The sequence below is a fragment of the Dasypus novemcinctus genome, chromosome 19, assembly GCF_030445035.2.
Source record: "Dasypus novemcinctus isolate mDasNov1 chromosome 19, mDasNov1.1.hap2, whole genome shotgun sequence".
NCBI classification, from domain to species: domain Eukaryota; kingdom Metazoa; phylum Chordata; class Mammalia; order Cingulata; family Dasypodidae; genus Dasypus; species Dasypus novemcinctus.
The window spans coordinates 34,504,713-34,530,740 of NC_080691.1; the positions used below are offsets into that span (position 1 = coordinate 34,504,713).

The 26,028-nt window shown below is 55.1% G+C and overlaps 1 protein-coding gene across 1 annotated transcript; it reads left to right on the forward strand.

Moving 5' to 3' along the window:
- Positions 1-7,009: 7,009 nt before the first annotated feature.
- Positions 7,010-14,892, forward strand: CRYBB2 (crystallin beta B2). The gene is made up of 5 exons (XM_058281087.1): positions 7,010-7,063; positions 9,754-9,872; positions 11,926-12,058; positions 13,057-13,199; positions 14,724-14,892. The coding sequence occupies exons 1-5, from the start codon at positions 7,010-7,012 to the stop codon at positions 14,890-14,892; spliced, it is 618 nt and encodes a 205-aa protein (XP_058137070.1).
- The last annotated feature ends 11,136 nt before the right edge of the window (positions 14,893-26,028 follow it).

The following is a 26,028-nucleotide window of genomic DNA, read 5'->3' on the forward strand; positions in this document are numbered from 1 at the left end:
CCCCTCCACCCAGGGCTTGGAGGACGGCATCAAGCACCACGTCACAGTCAGGGCCAGACCCAGTTGCTCCCAGCGTTGAGATCCCAGCTCTCGGAGAAGGCCCTGCCAAGGCTTTTCTGGCTACTGCACTGACAGCAGGGGGCAGGGCTTGTCCCGAGCTCTTCATTCGACCTGGGCACAAGCTTCTGCTGGTTGGGGCAGCCCCAGCCTTCAGACCACGGAGTCAGGCATCTGCACCTCCATCTCGATCTCATTCCTGTCCAATGTCTTGAGCGCCTCTCCCTCCTCCTCATCATCCCCCTCCTCAGCCAGAGGCTGAAGTCTTTAGAAACCAAGGATCTTGGACAAAGAGCCAGAAGCCGAAAACCAGGAAAAGCCAGAGATGGAGAGATGGAGAGAGAGAGAGAGAGAGAGAGAGAGACCACAGGAGCAGCCATAACCTGGAAGAGAAAGGACGAGATGCTCCCACGTGCATTGCCATGTGACAGAAAAGCCAAGGCCCAATGAGTACCCGCAGCCAGCCCCCAATACCACACAGCCTTTGGGGGAGAAAACATCACCTTGCTGACACTTTGATTTTGCACTTCTAGCCTCAAAACTCCGAGCCAGTAAGTTCCCACCATTTAAGGCAACCTGTTGTATGGTGTTTGTTTTAGCAGCTAGGAAACTCAAAAAAGGCTGTCAGGACTTGCAACCCCTATACTCTGGTTTATTGGACTTACCCCACTCAGCTAATAGGGAGGTGAAGATGGTCAACCACCACACCAGGGAGCCAAGAGTGCCTACAACTGAAAGCAGGAGGATTGCATCCAGCATCCATGTGGAATCTAAGCCTCCTCTTGATCTAGAGGTGGAGTGGACACAACCATTCCAAGGTCCACAGAATGGAGGAATAGAGTATGGATTAGAGTGGACTTACTGATATTCTATTCTTGAACTATTGTGATTAGTAATCAAAGAAAATGTGGCATTGGTGTGGAGAAAGTGGCCATGGTGGCTGCTGGGGGTGGGGAGTGGGAGGAAGAGATGAGATGTGGAGGCATTTTCGGGACTTGGAGTTGTCCTGGGTGGTGCTGCAGGGACAGTTACTGGACATTGTATGTCCTCCCATGGCCCACTGGGTGGAATGTGGGAGAGTGTGGACTATGATGTGGACCATTGACCATGAGGTGCAGCAGTGCTCAGAGATGTATTCACCAAATGCAATGAATGTCTCATGATGATGGAGGAGGTTGTTGTTATGGAGGGAGGAGTGGGGTGAGGGGGGTGGGGGGTATATGGGGACCTCATACTTTTTTAATATAACATTTAAAAAATAAAAAGATTTAAAAAGTTCTAAAGACTAAAAAATAAAAATAAATAAAAATAAAAATAAAAAAGGCTGTCAGAAAAAAAATATCCTAAGAAGGGAGTGCTGGTTCTAATAGAGTTGGAAACTCCTCAACATGGTGATTTCAGAGGCTCCCTCCAGCTCTGGCTCCCTTATGACTGAGGGATAAACTCTGTTTGGTGAAGGGGACGTCAAGGTCTACTCTCTTCATGGGAAGGGGAGGTGGAGAGGAAGGTCGAAGCCTTTTGTCTCTGTATATCTGTCAGGTAATGCTGCAGTAACAAAGAGCCCCCAAGTCTTAGAGGTTTGTTTTTCATTCATGCCACATCTATTTCTGTTCCACAGGGAGCTCTTCTCCACGTAGTGACTCAGGAACCCAGGCTGATGAAGTCTTCCCCATCGTAACTGCCATGTCAGCACAAGAGAACAGCACCAGAAAATCTGGCACCAGCAGTAAAATGCTTCAACCTGGAAAATACACCTGTCTCATCTGCTCCAAATCCATTGGCCAGAATGAGTCAAATGACCCTCCCCCAATTTCAAGACCAGCTGTCTCACTAATTCACCTGCCTTATGTCCTTCTCCCTCTGGATGCTTCCTGGGATCACCCCCCAAATAGAAATAGCTGTGCTTTGTCTTCGGGTGTGCTTCTGGTAGAGACCAAACTAAGATACCCTCATCATCTCTTCATTTCTTATTCATTAGTTAACTCAGTTCGTCAACAAATAGCTTCTGAGCAGGACTCTGTGCAGGCTCTGGGGATACAGAGTCGACTGAGCCTTGTTCCACTGAGCTCATTGTCCAGATGAGGGAACTGCCCAGCTCACACCCAAGAGCGAAGTGCTCTGAGATCTTAAGAACTATCAAGGAAGCGGATGTGGCTCAAGTGATAGAGCTTCCGCCCACCATCTGGGACAACCTGGGTTCAATCCCTGGGGCCTCCTGGTGAAAAAGAAGAGAAAGCATGCCCACGCAGTGAGCTGAGTTCCCACGCGGTAAGCCAGTGCCCATGTGCTGAGCCAGTGCCCTGCGCAAGTGAGTCATGAAGCAAGATGATGGCGCAACAAAAGAGAGACAATGGGAGAGTCAAGGTGAAGCACAGCAGAAACCAGGAACTGAGGTGGCACAGTTGATGGGGAACCTCTCTCTATATCAGAGGTCTCCAGGATCAAATCCTGGTGAATCCTAGAGGAGAGAAAATGAGAAGACAACACAGACAACAAAGAACAGCAGGATGGGAGGAGGGGAAGGGGGGGAAATAAAAAAATCTTTTTTTTTTTTTTTAAAAAGAGAGTATCAGCTGAAAGCCCCACCGTTAGGGACCCTCTCAGCACCACTCACCACTGAGTTCCCAGCTCAGGACGTATTGGCTGGATGGAGGAATAAATTAATGAATAATTCTAAAGAAACACCCAGGTTGTTGACAATCTCAAGCCCCTTCTTTGAGCGAGGGGATGACAAAGAAATAAATATCAAACGTGTCTAAAATATCACAGTCACGCAGAGGTGTTTGTAACAAGTCCTGGAGGAGCTACGGTTCCTGAGAGCTTGCAGTGGATTAGAAGCTCTGTTGAGGCTTCCCACGGATTGACTCACCTTATGAAGAATGTAATTACGATGCCATATATCCGTGGACTAAAACATCAAGATCGTCACGGGCGAGAAGGAGAAGGAGGTGTCATTTTGCAAGTGAGAAAACTTAGGTGAGTGTGGGTTGGAGTCTTTTGAGTCAGTGAGTCCTGAGTTCTGAAGTTCAAATCCCGGCTCCACCACTTCCTGCTGTGTGAGCCTGGGAGGAAAGCTCCCCCTCTCTGAGCCTCAGTTTCCTTATCTGTAAAAAAAAAACCAGAAAGAATGATCAAAACTCTCTAGTGTTTTTGCCGTTTGCATCAGCCCACGGGAACCCTGACAGTGCTTCCTAGATGGGAATAATTAAGGTGCAGGACGGTGAGCCTCATTTCTGCTGAGGAAACTGAGGCCCGGAGGAAAGACTTGTCTACAACGCACAGAGCTTCATGGGAAGCATTATGGTTTGGGGTTAAGAGCATGCATGCGATCTTGAAGTCAGAGTGATCTGGGTTCAGATCCTGGCCCTGTCACTTCCTGGTTCTCTGAGCCTCAGTTTCACTATCTGTATCAGGTGACTACTAATATAACTTTTTCAAAGGTGGGGTGAGGTTTGCATTAAATGAGACAGCAGGAAAGAGTCCCTCGGAGAGCTTGGTAGGGTCACAATTCACAAAGCCCAGCTCTGCTACCCATTGGTTGTGCCACCTTGGGCAAGTTGCTTAATTTCTCTGAGCCTCAACTTTTCTCTTCTGTAAAATGGGACGACCAGGACCTCTTGGGCTTGTTGGGAAGGTTAAAAGAGACAAGAATGAACAGTGCCTGGCTCGTGGTGAGCTCTCACACTGCTAAAATGTTAGGAATCCTTTCTTATAACTGTTGTTACTGGGAGATGCAGTCTTGAGCACATTCATTCGTTGAACAAATATTAGTTGAGCACCTACTATGTGTTGGGCAGACAACATCACTGTCTTCATAGAGCTCATGTTCAAGTGGGAAGATGGAAAATAAACATGTAATGTGATGTCGGGCGGCGAGAAGAGCTACAGAGGGACACCGTGGCCAGGGGACGGGGGTGTGTGTGTTTGCACTGGGGGAAGAGCACGTGGGGGAAGCAGGTATCCTCACATCAGTGTCCAACCCCAGCACTGCCCTCTCGTTCCTGCCTGACCTTGGATTCAGCCAAACAGAGACCGGGCATCTCGAGGGATGTGAGTAAAGGCAACAGGGCCGGCGGGAGGGACCTGAGAGGTTTCTCTCTCAGCCTGGACGTAAGACGTATGGATGTAAGGACGTAAGGACGGCCAGAGCTGGGTCAGCCACGCCCCGCCTGCCCCACTGAGCTGCCTTACGTGGGTCCCCACCCCCCGAGTCCCTCCTCACTTCAGCTACACTCACCTCTTTCCAGGTCTCCTATTTTATTTTGTTTTGTTTTGAAAGAAGCTTTAGAGGATATAAATGTTACACTGAAAATATCGGGGATTCCCATATGCCCCCCCCACTCTCTCCTGTTGACAACATCCCTCATTCGTGTGGTGCCTTCGTTACATCTGATGATCACATATTGGAGCTGCTGGTAACCGCGGTCTACAGTTTACATCAATAGTTTACACTTTGCACCACACAATTTTATAGGTTTTGACAAAATGTACAATGGCCAGTATCTGTCATTGCGGTGTCACACAGGACAATTCCCATGTCCCCCAAATGCCCCATGTAGCCCCTCTTCTTCCCTCCCCCTCCCCTCAGAGCCTCTGGTGGCCCCTGCCTTTATGTCGATGTCACGAGTTCTTCCATGGCTGGAATAACCTTAAGTCTGCTTTGGTCCACAGCTGCGTTTGCCCCTTACATGAGTTCGTGCCTCGATCTTGAGGATTCTGGGATGCTGATGCCCACTCCCTTCTGATCAAAAGGGGACTTAGATCCCATGGGGCAGATGGATGGAGCGATCTTGCTTGCGGTTACAGTGTTTTTTGGGGGGGCGTTGTCCACCATCAGCCTTCCCAGGTCTCCTTGTGACCGCCACGCCAGGCCCCTGCACGTGTGCTCTCCTCTGCCGGGGACCCTCTTCCGGATCTGTTTCCCAGGCTGACGCCCCCGTCCCCGGGGCTCTGCCTCCTCCCAAGGCCGGGCTGGGGAAGGTCCCCTCCCTGACACTGTCTCCTGGAAGACAGACGCCCGGCGCCGATGTGCTGACCGCATGGATGAATGGGAGAAGGAGCGCCAGGCGCCCCCAAGCCACCCTCCTTGATTGTTTCCCCCAGGGCCACCGAGACCTGCCCCTGTGCCTGTGAACCGGGCGTGCCCCGGTCCTGGCAGCCGGAGAGCTGATGTGTGCAAAACTGCTAGCCCCCTGCCCAGCGCCTGACCGCCCCGGGCGCCCAAATTTGAAAGCTAATGACATTATTGTGCAGAAACACAATGCATGTGGGCATCTGCTGATCCGGGCTTTGGCGCAGGCTTAATCCAGCATTCTCGCTCTGCCGGCCACAGGGATGTCGCGGTCACCCGTCTTGGCACGGGTCCTCCCGGGGAAGGTATAAATGCCACCTCCCCCGGCAGGGCCTCCGGGGCACCGTGGGGACTGGTAAGAATGCCGCTCTTGCTCGCCTTGCCTTCCGCTCTCACTCTCACCCCTGATGGAGAGCGCGGGGGACCTGGGTGCAAACGCAGGGGCCACCGCTCTCCGCCGGGGTGACCTCGCGCAAAGACTTCAGCACTTTAAGCCTCGGTTTTCTTTTCTGAGAAACGGGGAGAGGGGTGTAAGGCCTCGCCTGTTGTGGGGATTACAGATAACGGCACGATGCCTTGCACAGTGTGTGCCTGGGTGATGCTCTCTATGATTAAACAGAACTTGCCCACCTCCATTTCCCTGGCAGCTGGGAGGAGACTAACTTCAAAGGTTTGCAGGTGGGAGGAATCCATCGGACGACGGCCTAGCATCATTTCTAGGGCAGGGAGGCAGCTCTCTCCATATCCACAAGCACTATCGAGCGCCCACTGTTTGCCCAGCTCTGGGGAAGCCTTAGGGGATGGGAAGCGGCTGCTGCTCTGGGGGTGCTCCCAGCAACAGGTGATTTCGGGCTCACTAAGGCCTGGTGGGAATGGCCCTGAGAAGGCAACAATTGCTGCTTTAACTGGGGCAAGTGCATGCATTTCTGCTTCGGACAATCGAGCCCCTGTGACTTGTTCACAGGTGTCATTAGACACCACTGCACTCCCCATTTTATAGAAGAGGAAACTGAGGCACGGAGAGAGGACGGGGCCCCAGTGCTGGGCAGCGGCACAGCAGCCCCTGGGCTGAACCCGCTGAGCTCAGTCCTTAGCCTAAGAATGCCGGGGCCTGGGGTATGTGAGGGGACAGGCCCCGGGGGCGCGTTTCTTGCAGGAGAAGGGCAGGGTTGGCCCCTACGCGGCTCTACGGAATTTCTTCCTTTTGGGGGGGCATCCCGTTCTGGCCTCTACGGTGGAGAGGGGTTCTGGAAGCTGGGTGTCATCTCTGGAGAAGGAAGCCAGCTTTCCTCTCTCCCCTGGGAAACACCGCGTGCCTTGACGGCGCCTCCCCTGAGAAGCGAGACGAGGCTGATCACTTCCCAGACTTTTCTGGTGTCAGTAGCTAAGAAATCCCCTCCCTGCCGCCTGAGCTTCACATCACCCTATCTTGGGCGAGGAGTTTGGGGGGCAAGGTGCGGGGGTGCAGGGACTTTGTGCGATCACAGGCTGGGAGCCAGGCGTGGCCAGTGCATGGGTTTTAGCTGCTCCTACCGTTTTCTGTTAAATCAAGAAATTCCGCGCGGAGGCAGAAGTTCTGGTGTAGACGTTCCTCCTCGTGCGTGGCGTCCGCCGGCTGGAGCTGAGTGCCGGGGCTACCTGGACCCTGCTCGAGCCCTGGTTTTTTCACATTTCTTGGGCGTAAGCCTCAATTTTTTTCCCCCTGGGGTGGCCCTGGACACAAAGGCGTGAGGCCGCCGGTGGAAGTTCAGGTGTCACTTGCAGACTCTTCAGCTCCAGGACGAACGAAGCCAGGCAGGGGGTGGGGCTGGGGGCTGGCGCAGGACCCTAACTGCTGCTTCTCCGTCTCTTCCAGGAGATTCCTGCGCGGGAGAGTCCACCATGGCCTCAGACCACCAGACCCAAGCCGGCAAGCCGCAGCCCACCAACCCCAAGGTGGGTCTCCGGAGGGCGGGCCAGGTGGTGCCGCTCTCCCAGCCTCAGTTTCCTCTTCTGCAAAGCGGGTGAAAGCCTTCCTCCCCGGGGCTCCCCTCTGCACCTCTGGCCCTTCCTGGAGCCTCGGTTTCTCCCCTCTGCACATTGGGGGCTGATTCTGATGGTCCCTCCCCAGCCCAGGGCTGACATGTGAAGAGTCCCAGTCCAGCTTCTGGCTTGGAGCCTGCGGTTTCTCCGCCTTGCCCACCCCTTGCTCACCATTTCGGGAGCTCCCCAAGGCTGGGCACGAACCCTCAGTCCCTGTCAGAGACGGGCTTGTGGATGAGAGGTGGGGTGTGAATCTCGGCCCCACCCCTTGCTGTATGATCTGGGCCAGTCGCTTGACCTCCCTGAGCCTCTGGTCTCTTTTCCATAAAATGGGGACCATCCTGGGATTTATGTCCTAGGGTGGTTGTAAAGAAGCAAAGAAACCCAGCTCAGCCTAACGCCTGGCCCGCCGTGCGTGTCCAGCGAACGCCACCTAACGGTTTCCTTGCTCTCTCATCCTCCCCACCCTTCTCAGGGCGGTGGTCTCTTAACCCAGTCTTGGGGCTCATCACACCCAATCGCCCCCAAACCTCCAACCACCGCCCCCCACCAGCTGCCTCCTCTACCCATTTCCGGAGCCTCAGGCATGGAATTCACCCCAGGATTGCCCATTTGCCCATTTGTCACTCCCTCACCCCCACTGGGCTTACTTTCTAAGAAAAGACAGATGACAAACGAATATGATTTCAAGTCAAGAGAGGTGCTGCAAAGAAATGCAAAGCGGGGGTAAGGGTTCAGGAGCATCAGAGTAGACAAGGAAGGGCTGTGCTAGCTGAGGTAGCCTGGGAGGGCCTCTCTGAGGAGGCGGCGTTGGACCAAGCCTGGATGGAATGAGGGAGCAGCTGCGTGAAACAGGGGCAGGGGGCTGGCAGAGAACATTCCAGGCAAAGGAACAGCAAGTGCAAAGGCCCAGCGGTAGGCACAAGCTGGGTTCGAGGAACAGCAGGAAGGCTCACGTGACGTGGCGTGGAGCAGTGCTGTCCCATAGAAATAAAACGAGAGCCATGTATGGAACTGGGAACGTTTTAGTAGCCACATTGAAACGGTCCAAGGGAACAATGAATTGATTTTCATATTATATTTGTATGGGGGAGGTACCTTACATTCTTTTTTTCAGATTAAATCTTCGATATCCAGTGTGTTTTCCCCCTTACAGCCCATCTTGATACACGTTCAATAGCCGTATGTAGCTATACATAAAATGTCACCTGTGCAGCGTGTATGACATTTTAGCCTCCGCTATATCGATTAATAATAATAACAACAATCATGGTAATAGTACTGAGTCCCTGGGCTTTCCAAGGCCTTCCGTGGAGAAACTGACCTTCCTCACCCTTCCTGCTGCACGACCTTGCCCCCGGGCCGTGTGGTCACGCACGAGCCCCTCACTTCCACATCCGTGACTCTTTGCAGTAACCTTGCAAAGTAAGTGCAACGGCCAGTTTGCTCTTAGAGCAAGGCAGTCAGACGCTTCCCAGGGTAGCACCGCCGAGTGCAGTGGAGATGCCAGCGCCATGTCTCCTGGCCTCACGTGGGGCTGCGCAGTGACCGTGAAGGCTGAACTGTCATGGCATTTGCCTCTGAGCCTGTTGGGCCCCCCACCCGCTTCCCCGCCTTTATCTGGCTAATCCCTGGCCTGGGAGAGAGCGACGTGTTTACCCAGCCCGGTGCTGACCGTGCGGATTCTCACCCAGGAGCTGCCCCCGCTGGGTGTCGGCTGCCCTGAGCCCAGCTCTTCATCCAGAGGCAGCTCCCTGGCAAGTGGCTGGACAACCTGCCCCACATGCCCGCTAGATTCCTGAACGGTGGAGCCGCTTCCCAGTGGGCACTCGGCTGTGAGCCCCTGGGGGGTCCCTTCGCTGGGCAGAGCCTCCCTGGCTGCAGAGAGGACCAGGCGAGGGCAGGGGGCAGAGGCTCCCCCAGGAAGCGCCCCCACGGGGAGGTGTGAGGGAGAGCTGGAAAGTCCTGGGGGCTTGCTTGAAGAAACAGCACAAGGCGTGTGTGGTTTTACGGGTGAAGTGGGGGTGAGGGATGCGTTTGGGGGCACTGGTTCAGCTCCAGGGGACCGGTGTGGTCTGGCATCTGACCACGCCTGATCTGGTCTGGAGCAACGTGGCATCAGCATCACCTGAGAGTGGAAATGCAGGATCAGGCTGCACCCAGGACCCGCTGCATCGGAAACCGCATTTCGTTGAGATCCCGGTGCTTCATGCACACGTTAGAGTCTGAGAAGTTCTGCTCCAGTGGTTTCAGCGTTAGGAAGCCTGGCTCCAGTTTCAGCTCTGCCACTTACCCACTTGGGGTCTGAGGCACATCCTAATATAATTATGTAGACACACAAAGAAAAAATACTGTGGGCTAGCCATTGGGCTATCCTGAATCTTTCTACCAACCCTTTAGGTAGGGGGTTTATTTCCCATCTTACATATGGGGAAACAGGCTCAGAGAGGTAAGGTTCTGGCTCAAGTCCTCACGGCTGGTAAATGGCAGAGCTGGACCGTGCAGAGCACCCTTCGGGGCTCTCGGAGCTCACTCCCCACCCCCCTGCCCTGCTCACATTTCCCACCATCACGACAAGGTCTGACTCTCTCCTCCTTTTGCAGCTCATCATCTTTGAGCAGGAGAACTTCCAGGGCCACTCACACGAGCTCAGTGGGCCCTGCCCCAACCTGAAGGACACCGGCGTGGAGAAGGCAGGCTCTGTCCTGGTGCAGGCTGGACCGTATGTACCTGGGGTGGGGCACACCTGCTCAGGTGATGCCGGGGCAGAGGCTGTTGGACTGTGGGGTTGGGAGGGTCTGTCCTCACTGTGCCATCAGGGGACCAGGAGTTGGGGACTGACAGCCCAGGGGGAGATTGTGCACTTGGGAGTCAGACAAAGCTGAGTTCAAATCCCGGCTCCACCATTTCTTGGCTGTGTAACATTGGGCCAGGAACTTCCCTCTCTGAGCCTCAGTTTCCCCCTCTGTAGGCTGAGGATAATCACATCCTCGGAGGATGAAGGGAAAAAACTCACATGAAAAGCCACTTCTCACGGCAGGGAGATGGACACGGTGCCCTCTCACGGGTCTTTTTAGAGCTGCCCACCTCTGACCTGGGAATGTCCTTACTCTCCTTGGAAATTTAAGATGGAATGTCCCAGGTTTTCCCTTTCCAAATCCTGGCAATACTGGGTCTGGCACACTCAGGGAATCTGTTTTGCCCGAGAGCCTGCCTTCCTGATAACTAGTGTTTTGACCTTTTAAGCACCACATCTGATTTTCATATTTTTTTCTAGGAGGTACTGGGGATTGAACCCAGGAGCTCATATGTGGGAGGCAGGTGCTCAACCATTGAGCTACATCTGCTCCCCAGTTTTGTTATTTTTGATGAAAGAATTTCCCAAGTGGATTTTATACATCTTTGCTTTCTTTTAAAAAATAAGCACAACCTTCGTTATCATTCATGAGTAAGCCATACACGTTTATTGTTAAAAAATAAGAAACTATAGTTTAGGGAAAAAATAATATGTTCCTAATGTCACCATTCAGAAGTAATCATTGTTAAGATTGTGGTATAAATTTAGATTCATTTCTGTGTGTGTGTGTATATATATATTTTACCAAAAATTAGACCATGCCACACATACTGTTTTACAACTCATTTTTAAATGATTGCAACTTCTGTCCATGTGATTACTGTGAATCCTCTCCCTTCTATTAGATAGCATTTACTTTGGTGTTTTTTATTGAATGGCTTGAGGTAAATCTGCATCAAAACCACAGAAGGGCAGTGCTTTAAAAATTCAGATTCCTGGGCCACACTAACTCAAATGTTTTACTTTACAGCCCAGGAATCTATATTTAACAATCTCTCGTAGTGATATTTATTCCCAGTGAAGTTTGAGAAGCGGCGTCCCACCTCATTAGTTTGCAGGGCTTTGTAGCATTCCATTATTGGACATGCCGCGATGTACTTGCTAGAGCCGGGCTGCCGGAAGTCTAAGTTGTTTCGATTAGTTGATATTATAAACAGCACCGCGGGGAGCGTCCTACTCCCATGGCCGTGAGCACTTGATTCTGTTTCTCGGGACATGGTGCCCAAAGCAGAGTTGCTGGGCGAAGAGCTCTCGTGTCCTAGAGCAGGACAGTGAACACGCTCTCCCCTTCTGGAGTGACTTGGCTTGGTATTCTCAGCAGGCGCTACTGCGCCCTGCGGGAAGGTTTGTCCTCGTGTCGGATGCCCCTAAAGCTGGGCGTTCTCAGGTTCCTGCTGTCTTCTTCCCACTCCCCCCACCCCCTTCAGCGATGCCCTTGCTGAGGTTAGGCCTTCCGTTTAACGCACCGTTTGGCTTGTGCCGTGGGCGTGGAGGACTCAGGGTTCTGGGGAAAGCCTGAGTCAACAGAGCAGCGTCCAGGACAGAGGAGGAAGGAGGCCGAAAGAGGGGCCCTCTAGGAGGAAGGCCCTCGAGCCTCCCGCACCGTGGCGGGCTGTGTCTCCTGCTGGTGTCGCGTTCGGCCACGTGACGTCGGTGGCTTGAAACGGGGCGCGGTGGGTTTACACCCGGGAACGAGCAAAGGCTGCAGGGGGCGCGTCTCCGCTGTCGCTGCGTGACCCCTGGGCTCCCTGCCGCTCCTCGGTCACGCCGGGGGTCGTGCTCCCTCGGCTGGGGCTGGGGCTCCCGCTCCTGGCCGGGACGGTCGGGGCCGAGTCCTGGGGCGCGCGGGGGCCTGCAGCGGGAGCTCGGAGGGGCCGACCTGCCCGCGCTCGCGTGTCTGTGCGTGTCTGCCCCGCAGCTGGGTGGGCTTCGAGCAGGCCAACTGCAAGGGCGAGCAGTTCGTGCTGGAGAAGGGCGAGTACCCGCGCTGGGACGCGTGGAGCAGCAGCCGGAGGACCGACGCGCTCGGCTCCCTGAGGCCCGTCCGAGTGGTGAGCCCCGCGCGCCCCGCTCCCCTGCCGCCTCGGCCCGGGCTGCGGGCAGCCTCCCCTGCAGCACCAGGCCCCCTCTGAGGCCGGGGACTTCCCCCGGGGGACCCCGCGTCCGGCACGCCACCTGCCTGGGCCTCAGTTTCTCATCCGTAAAATGGGGATATCGGCCCTCACTGTCCTGAGACTCTAACGCACTCGGCCCGGGGGCTGCCACGTGGCACGGCTCTGGGGGCCCCCCGGGACTGCGGTGCTCGTCCACGTGAACGGTGCCCTCGTGCCACTCCCGTCACACGTATCAGATGGGAGAAGTATTGTTTAAAGGATTGAATGAGCCTAGCTTGTAGAAACAGAAGGATGGGAAGAGATGAGGAGATGGCGGGAAGCCGAAAACCCACGTGCGCACCAGAGGCTGGGCCCAGAGCGACTCTAGGCTGGTTAATTAGTGTAGTAGGCTTGTGTGTGTGTGTAAGTGTGAGTGTTGTGAGAGTGTGTGGATGTGAGTGTGTGTGAGCAGTGTGTGAGCATGTGTGTGTGAACAGCTGTGTGAATGTGTGTGTGCATAAGTGAGTGCTGTGAGTGTGTGTAAGTGTGAATGTGTGTATAAGTGAGTGTTGTGTGAGTGTGTGTAAGTGTGAATGTGTGTATAAGTGAGTGTTGTGTGTGTATAAGTGAGTGTTGTGAGAGTATGTGAATGTGTGAGCAGTGTGTGTGTCCGAGCACGCGCGTGTGTGTGTGTGTGGCTCACGGCCGCCGTTTATAAAGGACAGTGAGGCCGCGAGCAGGTGAATGACCTTTCGGGATCAAAATCCGCCCAAGCACAGAACCTGCGAGTGCCTTTAGGTGAGAAGGGCCCGGCAGAAAGTCAGCAATGCCGCTGCTGGACAGGGCTGCCGGAGACCCAGCTGGCCCTCCCCGACCCCAACTCTGGGCATGGGGATGGGGTGGGAAAGCCCGCCGCGCCCCCTCGCCCACGTCATTTCCCCACCCCCTGTCCACAGGACGGCCAGGAGCACAAGATCATCCTCTATGAAAACCCCAACTTCACGGGGAAGAAGATGGAGATCATCGACGACGACGTGCCCAGCTTCCATGCCCACGGCTACCAGGAGAAGGTGTCGTCCGTGCGGGTGCAGAGCGGCACGTGAGTGCAGACCCGGCCCTGGCCCGCCCTGGCCCGGGGGCCTCCATCGCGGGGTCCTGGGCCCTGCACTGCCCTGAGCCCACGGGTGACCTGCAGACCTGCTCGCAGAGCCAGAGCTCAGGCTCCCAAGGGACAGCGGCTGGAGAAGCCACCAGCCCATTGTGGCTGTCAGACCTGTAGTTCCACCCAGAGCAGCCTCTGGGACAACGTCTTGCCTTCAGAGTAGAGATGCCTGGGTCTCAGCTCCAAAGAGCGGGACAGTCACTGTTGGGGGTGGGTTCAGGCTGAGAACGAGGTGGGGGGCCGTCAGGGGAGGGTGGAAGAGGTGGGCGAGGCAGGAAGGCCAGCCCACCCTGGAAGTGTCATTTTCCACTGAATTAAATTCCTTTGGTCCATTGACCTTGGCCATCAGCATCGGTGGGGGGAGGTTCTCATCAAGAAAAATCTGGATTCTGTGGGCGTCCACAGCGGGGCCGCAGGCAGTGGCGTGCTGGAGCTGGCTCATTCATACCAGCAGGTGAGAGCCGGCTGTTGATGTGCCGGTTGTCCAATCGGTGGTAGCTTGAAAGCAGCCACGGTGAGAGCATTTACACCATGGAAGTTGGTAAATTCCTCAAAGCAGGTCTTTTTTTCTTTTCCTCCCCAACAGAGCCAATTTACCAGCACACACTGGCTTCTTGGGGTTTGGCCAGCTCTTAAAATAGCGTGCAAAGTTCTGTGTTCATTTGCCCATTCATTCATTCATTCACCCATTCATGCATTCGTTCCATTTTTCAAGTGCTACCATGTGCCAGGCACTGTGTTAGGTGCTCATATGCTGACAAAGAGAACTGGCTTCTGTTTTTTACAGCCTAGTGAGGGGTTAATAATTTAAGAATCCACATACATATGAGCAACTCCCCTGAGGAAAGGACTCTTGAGCTGAGATCTCAAAGAGGAGCGGGAATTACAGGGATATAGAGGGAAACAAAAAAGCATCCGGGTGGAGGAAATGGCATGTGCAAAGGCCCCTTGGAGGGAGGAGGCTGGTGAGTTTGAGGGACTGTCTGAAGTGAGTGTGGCTGGAGCAGAGAGATGCAGGGGCACAAGACTGAGAAGCAGAGCTGGAGGGGACCCCAGGGACTGGCCAGGCAGGCTCTTGCAGGCCGGGGCTCTGTGACATTTTCTGGGTGGCAGGATTTAGTGGCCCTCTACATAGTAGAGTTTCAAATGGTGAAAGGCTTATGGAGGGCTCCTGGAACCCCTCCCCTCCCCGCTCTCCTTTGTCCTCGCAGCTGGGCTTGGGGTCGGCAGAGGTGGACGAGGGGCCTGCCTTCTCCTAAGCCTGAATTCACCTTCACTCAGATGCCAGCCTCGGTCAATGTTGGTTCAGGGGCAGGGAGCTGCCCCGTCATAGAAGGGAGAAGGGAGAGGCTGGGTACTGGTGAGCAGGAAGAGGTGTCCTGCTCAGCCCCGGGGGCTCAGGAAATCATGGGGGGCCCTCCCTTCTGCCTGCCAGCCCGCTCCCCATCTCTGGCCCTGCAGGTGGGTGGGCTACCAGTACCCCGGCTACCGCGGGCTGCAGTTCCTGCTGGAGAAGGGAGACTACAAGGACAGCGGTGACTTTGGAGCCCCCCACCCCCAGGTGCAGTCCGTGCGCCGCATCCGCGACAAGCAGTGGCACCAAAGAGGCGCCTTCCACCCCTCCAACTAGTGCCCCGCCAGCCGCCTGCCCGCGGCCAGGCCTGCCCCTGGCTGCCCCCGGCTGCCCCCCAGACCTCCCGCCAGTGAATAAAGTGTGACTTGCAACTTGCCTGCGGCAGTGTCTGTCTTCTGTCCTGGTGGCAGCTGGGGGGCTGCGTGTGGAAGAGACAGAGAAAGGGAGAACCGGGAAGTGCCGGGCTGGGGAGGGCCCAGGGCCCTGGGGAGCCGTGCACCCCCCAGCCGGGCGATCCTGGGCAGCCTCTCGGCAGCCTCCGTTACTTCGCCTGACTTTCCCTCCCCCTGTCCCCTGGGCGGCAGGACTGGCTGGCCTCCCGGGCGCCCTCCCTCTTACGTGGCACCTGACCACCGTCCCTTCAGGGGCAGGTGTGGGCTGACCAGCCCGTGATTCCCACACCGTTTCGTCCCCGCCCTGTAGCACAGCGGTAGAGCTTCGGTTGCAGAGTCAAGGAGGTCTGGGCTCGAACGGCTGTTCAGGGGTGCTGGCTTTGGGCGAGTCATTTTCCTTCTCAGAGCCTTTATGTTTTCACTTAGAAAATTAGGAAAACAATAGTGCCTGTGTGATAGGGTTGCAGGGAGGACGAAATGAGATAATCCAGGTGTTTTCTCTGTGTGTGTGCTAAAGGCAGTGCAAATATCTGCTCCCAGAGTGCAGCTTGTTCTCTTTTTGTTTTTCTAACTTTGATGTAGTAGTTTGACATTTTAATGTGGTCGAACATCAGTCTTTTCCTTTATGGTGTGGGCCATCTATGCCTTCTTCGAGAAGTTCTTTCTAACCAATTGCAAATATGTTTTCCAAGTTTTCCTTAAGACCTTCAAAGTTCTGTGCTTCACATTTAAATTCTGATTTCTCCTGGAACTGAGTTTGGTACATGGTGTGTGATACGGATCCAATTTCTTTTCTTTTTTCGCTTTCCACAAGTGGATGACAATTGTTCTGGAACACTTTACTGAACAGTCCATTTCCCCTCACCATGGTGCAATGTCACATATTAGATTCCCACATCTGTACAGGATTTACACTTCTGTCTGGGGACACTCTTTTCTGCTCCTTTAGTCTGTTTGTGTATCCCAGCACTGGTACCACATGTCAATAACTCTTGCTTTGTAATAAGTCTTGTAGTCCTCCTGAATCATCATTCTCTTTTAAGGAATGTTTGAGCCATTCTTGCCATTTTGTGCCTCCCTTAGGATGAGCTCCCTCAAATTCTTTCATTTGTATGTGCAGCCTTCACCAAGGCCTATTGAGTGCCTATCGTATTCCTGACACTTGGCAGGGCAGGCGACACAAAAGCAGGTAGCTAGAGCCCCTGCGCCAGGGACTGCCCGCTCGGGAGAGATGGCAATAGCCTGGGAGTAGAACCAGGTGGTGGAAAAGGACAGCACCACGGACCCTGGGGAGGAGGCAGGAGTTCCTGCCTGGGGCACACAGGGCAGACCCTGCCAAAGACCCGGCAAACTGCAGGAAGAATTGGAAGATGCCAGGTGAAATTGGGGAGATCAACCATCTCAGCAGAGGGAACAGTGCACGCAAAGTTGGGGAAGCAAGAAACCTGTACGGGCCAGCATTCCAGGAAGGGTGGGTACTTCAGGGTATGAAAACCTTAGAGGGCTGTCTAAGAGCAAGGTCCTGAAAGATCGGGGAAGGACAACCACGATGACGGTGCATTGCCACGTAACGATCTACCCCCAACGTCGTGGCTTAAAACTGCAACAAGCACTTACTTAGCTTGCAGATCTGTGGTTTTGGCAGGACTCAGCGGGGACAGCTATCTGTTCTCCAGATAGAATCCTCTCTATCTGGGGTGGCTGGAGGGTGGAGGGTGCTTGAACGCCGGGGCTTGGAATCCCTTGGAAGCTCCTTCACTTGCACGGCTGCGGGGTGCCGGGGACTGTCTGAGTCTCCACCTCCATGGGGCCGTCCAGGGGCCGTTCCACGCGGCTGCTTGGCCCCTTGCTGCATGGCGACTGGGGAAAGGGGAAGCTGCGTGGCATTTCCACGGCCCAGCCCTGGAAGTGGCCTCGCACCACTTCCTCCATACACTACTGGAAGAAGGGTCACAGGGGTGTACCCCAATTCAAGGCCAAGGCTCCCCTGTTAAAGGACAGAAGGCCAACGTAGGGGACGAGCTATATTGTGGTGGCCACAGACGGGAAGGGAGACACCAAGAATGAGCTTTCTCAGGGCAGGGACGCGCCTGGGTCCATGTGATCTGTCGCAGCCCGCGGCCCCTGCAGTAAAGCCACATGGTTGGACCCCCGGATGTACTGGAGTCACTCTCGTGGTCCACGACTCTGATTCTCTCTCCCTCTCGCTCTCTGTCACGGGGGAGTGTTTTTTTCTGTCAGTCCCTCCCCATTTTTCTCCTTTCCTTTAGCCTGACCTGCCAAGATAGCTCCCTCCTCTTTCTGGGTCCACTGCGTGGGTCCTTGTACCCCTCCCTGTCCTCAAGGAGCCGCTTCCCCCTCCAGCCACCAGGTGGCAGCAAAACCACATCCTCATGACCACCTGCCCGCCCGCTGGCCCCTCCGGCCCTGATTGCAGTCAATGCCTGTCAGTCGGAGCTGGCGCAGCCAGGGAAACTGAGGCACAGAGAGGGGGCGCAGTAGGAAGCAGAGCAAAACCTCAGTGCTGTCGCTCAACTTCGTGCTGTTACTTCTCTGTGGCTCAGTTTCCTCTAACATGGGGACAATAAGCGCTTCCTCTAAGGCAGGGTTTCTTAACCTTTTCTGTTCCACAGACCCCTTTTCCAGGCAGGTGAAAACCCAGACCCCTGACTAAGTCCACACTCTGCTATGCATTATTTAATAGATAGATTACCCCCACACCAACACGTCCCCGCAAGAAGAACGTTGTTGTTTTTTTAAATTTTCAACTCAAGCTCACGGACCCCGGGTGGAGAAGCCCTGCTCTGTGATGTGGCGAGGATTCAGTATGACCACGTGTGAAGTCTTCAGCCCGGGGTCATGCGCGGCAGGTGGTTCACTAAAGGAGCATGTGGTTAGCAAGAGCTCGGGGCGCAGCACGATAAGCCTGAGGAGGCAGAAGCCAGGGCGGCGGGAGCTCGGACGGGGTCGGGCAAGCCTCTGGGGAGAGAGTAGGCTTTTAAACTGGGTTCTGTAGAATGAGTAGGAGTTGGCCAGGGGCACAGGAGAGGAAGTTCCTTCTGCAATCCCTCAGCCCTTCCCTGCTCCATCCTCTTCCGGCCTCTGGGGACTCGCCCCCCTGCGCCTCTGCCTCCCATTACTTTGCTTTCCTTCTGCTGCCTTCTTGCCCTCTGTGTTTTTGGCCTCTCCTCCTAGTCCTCTGATTTCTCCTTTTCTGCCAACTCTTCTTGGTCCTCTTCCTTCCCTTCCTCTCCTCTGTCACGTCCCCAAGGTGGACTCGGCTGGAAGCAGCTCAGGCAGGAGCCAGCCACGCCACCTCCAGGGGCAGCCTGGTTAGGGGTGGAGCGGCTGCAGCCTGTGGGCTCACGAGGTGCGCAGAGCCCTGGGTCCCCACGGGCCTGGAGCGGCTGCAGCGGGTGGGCTCACGAGGCAGAGCTCTGGGTCCCAGCAGGCCTGGAGCGGCTGCAGCGGGTGGGCTCACGAGGTGCGCAGAGCCCTGGGTCCCCGCGGGCCTGGAGCGGCTGCAGCGGGTGGGCTCACGAGGCAGAGCCCTGGGTCCCCGCAGGCCTGGAGCGGCTGCAGCGTTTGGGCTCACGAGGTGTGCAGAGCCCTGGGTCCCCGCGGGCCTGGAGCGGCTGCAGCGGGTGGGCTCACGAGGTGCGCAGAGCCCTGGGTCCCGGCAGGCCTGGAGCGGCTGCAGCGGGTGGGCTCACGAGGTGCGCAGAGCCCTGTGTGGCAGCAGGCCTGGGGAGGGGCAAGCGGGCCGGTTTATGAGCCCCGGCTTTACGGAGCCCACATCTTGAAGCTGGCAGGGGTCCGGCCTCTGACTGGTAGGGAGCCACGAGGCATCCGAAGAGAGGAGTCCGAGACACCTAAGTTCAAGTCCCGTGTCTCCTCCTCACTTCCTGTGTGGCCACAGACAAATGACTTTGCCTCTCTGAGCCTCCATTTCTTCATCAGACCAGTGGGCACACAGGTGTTGCCTCACACAGGTCCTGATAACACACCAAGCTCTAGCAACAAATTGGAGCTAAGTAGTTACTCAATAAATGCCATTTCCTTTCATTCGTTCATTCACCAAGTTTTTATTGAGTTGCTTATCAGTGGCAGCACACTGCCGTAAGTGCCTGAGATAACAAAACCATGGTTTGCCAACCGTCTTATCAATGATCTGGGGATACACATGAGTGAATATAGTGTTTTCTCTTTAAGGATTCAGCGTAGCTGCTACCTCTAGGAAAGGAGGGGAGATGTGAATTGGGATTGAAATCAGAACAGAGTTTCTCTTTATCTGCAATGTCCTAATTTTCCTTTAAACCAAAGGGCAATATGTTAATATATGATTTTTATCATTTTCAAAGGTATGCATATAGGAAAAAAAAGACTGGTAAGATGTACCAAGTTGTTAAAAATGGACAGTTTGAGGTGCAAGGAAATTGCGTGCTTGTTCCTTTGTGCTTTGTGCACATTTTTCAGATTTCCAGGAAATGTATTTCTTCACAAGCAAGTAATCCCAGAAGGATGATACATGAGGCCGCTCTTGCGCCCACCTGGCGTGGCTCTCAGGACGCCCTGCCTCCCAAAGCAGCCCCTGGAAGTGAAGGTGGAGAGGGGGCACCTGCCCACAGGGGTGGCTGAAGCCCCTCCAGGAGTGGCTTCTATCCTCTGCTTCCTTGGGCCACCCTGGCCTCTGGGGGCTGTCTGGCGTTTTTCAGGCAAGCAAGGCCATTTTATGGGGAAGCCACGAAAGGTGAGCTTAGCGGAAGGAGCAGCCCCAGGGAGGCTGCAGGGCGGCGAGGGGGCAGGGAAAAAGCCGGGAGGGGCCCCCTCTCTCATCCTGGGAGGAGTCCCCGCAGCCTCCTTCGGGATCGCTGGCCTCGGACCCCCCCCCCCAACGTGGACTGCACCCCACCCGCCCCCTGCGGCAGCTCAGGGGAGACTGTGCCCCGCGGACTGAGAAGCCCCTCCCAGCGGCTGGACAGAGGGCCTGAGGGCAGCCGACCCTGCGGTGGCCCGAGCTCCTCTCCGCCCAGGCTGGAAGCCAGAGGCCGCTGGGCGCAGGACAGGTGAGCGGCCTCCTCGGGCCTCGCTGCGGAGGCCAGGAGGCCTCAGGCGCCCCGCGGGCTTGCTCTCCAGGAGCCGGCGCTTCCGGCAGGCGCCCTCTGCCTCGGCTCGGATTTCCACGGACTGCTACTGCCCGGCTGCGTCCACACCTCCTGTCTCTAAGGCCCCGGTTCCGTGGATTAAGAACCACCCACCCTGGCTCCATGCACCGCAGCCAAAGAGGCTCTCTGAAGATCCTGTTCACACACGCGTCCGCGCCTCAACTCGCTCGCGTTTTCACAGGTCGTATTTACAGATGGGTTCGTGCCCCCAGGAACGCGGCTTGAGACTTGAGCCTGCCTTGAGGGGGGACGTGATTCAATCCCCACACTCCTCATGGGGGACCCCGGAGCCTCAGCGAAGCACGCCTATGTCCCACTTCACAGGGCGGGGCTTCTCAAAGTGGGGTCCCCGGGCACGGCAGCAGCGCCGCCTGGGGCTTTTTAGGCATGCGCGTTCTCAGCACTCCCCTTAGCCCAGGGCTGCCTAACCAGGGGTCCGTGGAACGATTTCAGGGGCTCCGTGAGCTTGAATTGAAAAAAGAAAATCCACTTATTCTGCTTATTCTCTCTGACCTCTAACTGAAATCTTGCATTTCCTTCACTTATGAATACATGCAGTAAATTACAGCAGTATTCCGTGCTTTTCACCTGACTCAAAGGGGTCCGTGGAACAAAACAGGGTAAGAACCCCTGCCTTAGCCCGACGGAGTCAGAAAGTGTGGGGATGGGCTCCAGCCATCTGCGGTCCCCCCAGAGCTCTCCAGGGGACCCCTGCCCTTCTGTGTTTCTTTACATTGTCATCCTTTCTGTATCTTTCTTCCTTTAAAATTGGCAATGACGCGTTTACTCTCAGAGAATGGGTCAAGATTTAAGTCTTTATTGCGGGTTGTTATTGTGTTCTTCTTCCACTAAAGAAGGTGGCACGGAGAGGGTTGTGTATAAACCTACAGTCTCTCCCTCGTCCAGGAGGGAGCAAAGAGCTGCCAGATGCGCCCACGCTGCCGTGTTCCAGGGCAGCAGCTTCTGTCCACAAGTCGGGCAGGAAAGGGGCAAGTCTTGCTCAGACCCCACTTTTCTTCCAGGTACAGAGGTGGCACTCTGTAGCCGTCGTCATTAGCCCTGACCCCCCGCCACCTAAATTGTTACATCCCCCCATTACACCTTCTCACGACCCCTCGCCTCCTCTGCAGGTGTAATTGCAGCTTTCCCGATTCCTTCGGCCCTGCCTCCCAGCTGGACGGTAGGCGCCGTGAAGCCAGGGCCAGGGGCTGCTCGCCACCCTGTCCCCACGGCGTTGCACAGGCCCCTGGCACGGGAGAGGTGCACAAAATCACTCTCTGAGCAGGTGCACGAACGGCTCTCCTCCCCCCGATAGGAAGCCATCCCTGTCCCCTCCCTCCTCCAAAGAAGCTTCAGCTGCTGCACCGCCCTTGGAATGGGAAGCAAACATTCACTTGTGTACATGGCTCGCGTGCACCTGATCACACCACGCACGCGGGACAAAGGCTGCTCTGCAGCCTCCTTCCCTCCCCGTCTCGTGTATAGCAGACCCTATAAAAGTACATGTAGGATACTTGGTGTACACATTTCTTCGTCTCTCTAAATCTACCGCAAATGCTCTCATAGCACATAGGATTGTCGTGGAATGATTAGCTGGGTAATTATTTGCTCAAGGTGGGTTTCCCCATTGGAATGAAAGTTCAGCAAGGCGCCTCTTGTTCTCCAGTATATCCCTACCCCCTCGTACTGTGCATCAGGACACTGCTGGTTGGTTGACTCACTCTCTCGTCTATAACAACCATCTCTCAATTCACAGACGAGCCTTTGAGGCTCAGAGAAGAGGAAGTGACTTATGTAAGGCAGAAAGGGGGGAAGCTGGGATTCGAACCCTGGGCTCTGTCAACTGCTCTCATGAGCCCATCTGGCTGATGGGGGTCCACATTCTAAAGCCCCCGCCACCCACTCTGGGGTCCTCTTTCCCGGGTGTCCATGGTCATTTGCCCCCACCCCCACCCCCCAGCCCTGCCCGCCAGGCTCCTTGCAGCCTCTTCCTGCTGCTGGGCTGGCAGCAGAGCAGGGGATGCTTTGGAAGGCTCCAGTGTTGGAGATACGCGTGGGCAGGGTGCCTTGACCCTGGTTTTAAAAATAGGGGGCTTGAAATAGCCCTGTTCCTGTCTCCTCGTCTCTGGGCCTTTGATGCCGGCCGGGAGTGCTGGGCCGTGGTGTCCCAGCATCCTGCAACTGCTCCGGGCAGGCTCTGCGAGGAATGCGGGCAGCCGGCCAGGCCGGGTCAGAGCCTCTGTCCATCAGAGCAGCGTCTTCCTGGAACAAACGGCCTGGAATCAGGCAGGGGGAGCTCTGGGAGGGCCGCCCCAGAGGACATGCCCAAATGGCGAAGATGTCTGACTTCCCGGGGTTGAGCTCTTGAATTGCCATCATCCTTTGACCTCCTGGGCTTCTGTTAAATCCACCCACTTTTCACTGTCTGCACGGCCATCCTTTGCTCCATACCCACATTCTCTCTTGTTCACACAACCCCAGCAGCCTCCCCACATCCCCTCTGCCCCCCGACAGTACATCGTCCACATAGCAGTCGGAGAGAGGTTCTCCCAATGCGAATCTGATCATAACACTCTCCTGCTAAAACCTTCCTTGGCTCCCTATTGCCCTCAGGATAAACACCCATTGGCTTGGAAGGCCTGCATGGCAGGGGCCCTGACTTTTTTCTTTAGCCTTCCATCATATATATGACTTTTCTTTCGGTCCCTTCTACTCGGCATGAGCCCTCTAGCTACAGGGCTTTTGCACATGCTCATTCCACTGCCTAGAATATGTTTCTTGCCCCAGTTTGCCTAATAGCCCCTATGCAGCTTTTAAAGCTCAGCTCAGCGTCTTCCCTGGCTTCACTGGCCAAGTCGGTGCCCCGATGACATGCGCTCTCCGCTCTACTCGCCTTTCTTCTAATCACAATATTTATTTGTCCGATTCCTTAATTCGTTGCCAGCTCTCTGCCTAGATGGAAATGTTTTCACGAGGGCAGGGGCTAGGCTGGATTTTGCATCCCACATACCCACAGACTCCCACCCAGCTCCTGATGCACAGCTGAGGTCTGGTAGTTTCATACTGAATGAATGAAGGCAAGGTTATCTCAGCAATTAGAGGATGGGATCAGTCCCTTAGAATTCATTACGTTCAGACACAAGGCCACAAAGGAGCCAGACTGTGGTAAATGAAAATCAGGCAGCGGGCCCGAAACTCTTATCTCACTCTCTTAGCTTGTGCTGTCCCCTCCTATGGAAATCAGCTCATTGTTCTGGCCTTGAGTTGATGGCCCTTCTTCATGAGTCCTTCCAGGTGACAGGCTCAGGACTCTGTCAAGCACAGCCCTGAATCCCACTCTTCATGGCTGTGTGTCTCACCCACCAGAGTCGCCAAGTCCTCCAAATCTAAAAACAGAGTGACTGGTTTATTGGACTTACCCCACTCAGCTAACATGGAGGTGAAGAAGGTCAACCACCACACCAGGGAGCCAGGAGTGCCTGCAACTGCAAGCAGGAGGATTGCATCCAGTATCCATGTGGAATCTAAGCCCCCACTTGACATAGATGTGGAGTGGACACAACCATTCCAAGGTCCACAGGATGGAGGAATAGAGCATGGATTAGAGTGGACTTACTGATATTCTATTCATGAACTATCGTGATTGGTAATCGAAGAAAATGTGGCATTGGTGTGGAGAAAGTGGCCATGGAGGCTGCTGGGGGTAGGGAGTGGGAGGAAGAGATGTGATGTGGGGGCATTTTCGGGGATTGGATTTGTCCTGGGTGGTGCTGCAGGGACAGTTACCGGACATTGTATGTCCTCCCATGGCTCACTGGGTGGACTGTGGGAGAGTGTGGGCTACGGTGTGGACCACTGACCATGAGGTGCAGCAGTGCTCAGAGATGTATTCACCAAGTGCAATGAATGTATCATGATGATGGAAGAGGTTGTTGTTATGGGGGGAGGAGTGGGGGGAGGGGATGGAGGGTGTATGGGGACCTCATAGTTTCTGAATGTAACATTTAAAAAGTAGATAAAGACAAAAAAACAACAACAACGACAGAGTGAGTGAGGCTTATTCACAGGAGAAGGAGCCAAGTGTGAGCCCAGGCCTGGGGGCTGGCTGCTAATAAGCAGATGCAGCCTCTTTCTTCTTAAACTTTCCATGCTCCCTTTGACCTCGGATGCCCCCAGGACACTCCAGCTACCTGGGTAATCAATAAACTTCATTCCAGGGCGGGGCTCTCAACCTTGGCACTGTGGGTGCAGGGGTTGGGGGGGTGCCCTGTGCCCTGTGGGATGTTGAGCAGAATCCCTGGTCCCCACCCACTACCTGCAAGGGACACCTACAGGTTATGACAACCAGAACTGTCTCCCAACACTGATTCCTACCAAGAAATGCACCCTCGTCCTCCAGTGAGAACCTCTGCTTTTGGGTTTTAGGGGATACTCGTTCTAAGGCTGGCATGGTTTTTAAGAGAATGGTGGGTGAAATCACGCTTGGTGGGATCTCAGGCAGGGTGGTAGGGAGGGAGGGGAGCAATTAGGGCCAGTTATACAGGCTCAGATAACTGCCAGCGCCGGAGGGAGTCTAGTCTCTCATCTTACAGATGGGGAAACTGAGTTACAGAGAGAAGAGCTCTGCTATTGGACAGAGCAGTTAGGCTTGTGTGCTTGGGGGAAAAAAACACATAAAGGAACATGCTTTTATGTGTGCATGTTTAACAGATATATATTGCATAGACATACATTATATGTAGCAATTCCTAAAAAAAATTGGGTATAGGGGAACGGATGTAGCTCAGTGGCTGAGCACCTGCTTCCCATGTACGAGGTCCTGGGGTCAATACCTGGTACCTATTTTTTTAAAAAAAGGGAATGGGTATGGAAAAAAGGAGTGCAAGTAGGGAAGGAATTTTAGGTTTTTCCCTCTGTGCGCCCATGCGTGGGCCTGCGCGCACGCCCACGTGTCCCACCTTCTTGAATCTTCCATTCCTTCTAGAGGAGAGCGGGAAGGAACTTGGAGGGCAGTTGCCGCCTGCAGACTTTGGCTTTTAGGCCTTGGAAGGAGGAGAAGGAGGGGCGGGGTGCGCAGGACGGAAAGTGCAGCCCCATTGGGTGGCCAGCGGGTCCCTTCGTGGGTTAAATGAGAAGACGGGGTCGTTTCGTCCTTTTTGTTTCATTCAGCCGTTTTGGGGACTGACGGTTTTTAAATGGAAAGAGCAGAATGCTATCCTAGATTTTACACGCAGGTTGTTAACAGACAAACTGTGGGAAATTGCCCAGCCTCGCTTCAGCCAGAAAGAAGGCCCAGCCACCTTTCCCGGACGCCACGCAGGCTTTTCCCAGGTCACGCTGTGTACCCGCTTAGGGGGTCGGCTCCGGGCCTGGTACCCGCTCGGCTGGCAGGGGCGCAGTGCTTTCTCCAACAAAGCTCCCCAGGTGAGCTGAGCTCCCCAGGGCTGGGGAAACGGCGGTGGCTCCACAGGTGTGAACGTCTCTTCTGGGAGGGTCGGACACAAGCTGGTGCGGAACGAGGCTGGCCAGGCCGCAGGGCCAGGCTGTGGTGGGAGACGCTGGTCACAGGCAAGAGCTGGGACTTGCTCCTGCGGGCACTGGGGAGCCACGGCCGGCTCGGGGCAGGGGAGTGGCACGGTCCAGTGGCCCTGCAGAATGCTCCCTCCTGCTTCGGTGTGGAGCGGGGCGGGGAGGGAGGAGCGGCTTGAGTTGCCTCTGCCTGAGTAGAGGCCGGCATCCTGCACAGTCCAAGCGGGGAGTGGGCTAAAAGGTGGAGAGGGACCTCTCTGGCGTCTCCTCTCCTTGTATAGGCACTGCTGCCCACTACAGTGCTTCCTGTGATCTAGCCTTTCATC

Excerpts from the sequence above, each read along its gene's own strand:
- CRYBB2 (XM_058281087.1), top strand. The coding sequence starts at position 7,010 with ATGGCCTCAGACCACCAGACCCAAGCCGGCAAGCCGCAGCCCACCAAC. Across the intron at positions 9,873-11,925 it reads GTCCTGGTGCAGGCTGGACC|CTGGGTGGGCTTCGAGCAGG; the intron begins GTATGTACCTGG and ends TCTGCCCCGCAG. Across the intron at positions 13,200-14,723 it reads GTGCGGGTGCAGAGCGGCAC|GTGGGTGGGCTACCAGTACC; the intron begins GTGAGTGCAGAC and ends CTGGCCCTGCAG.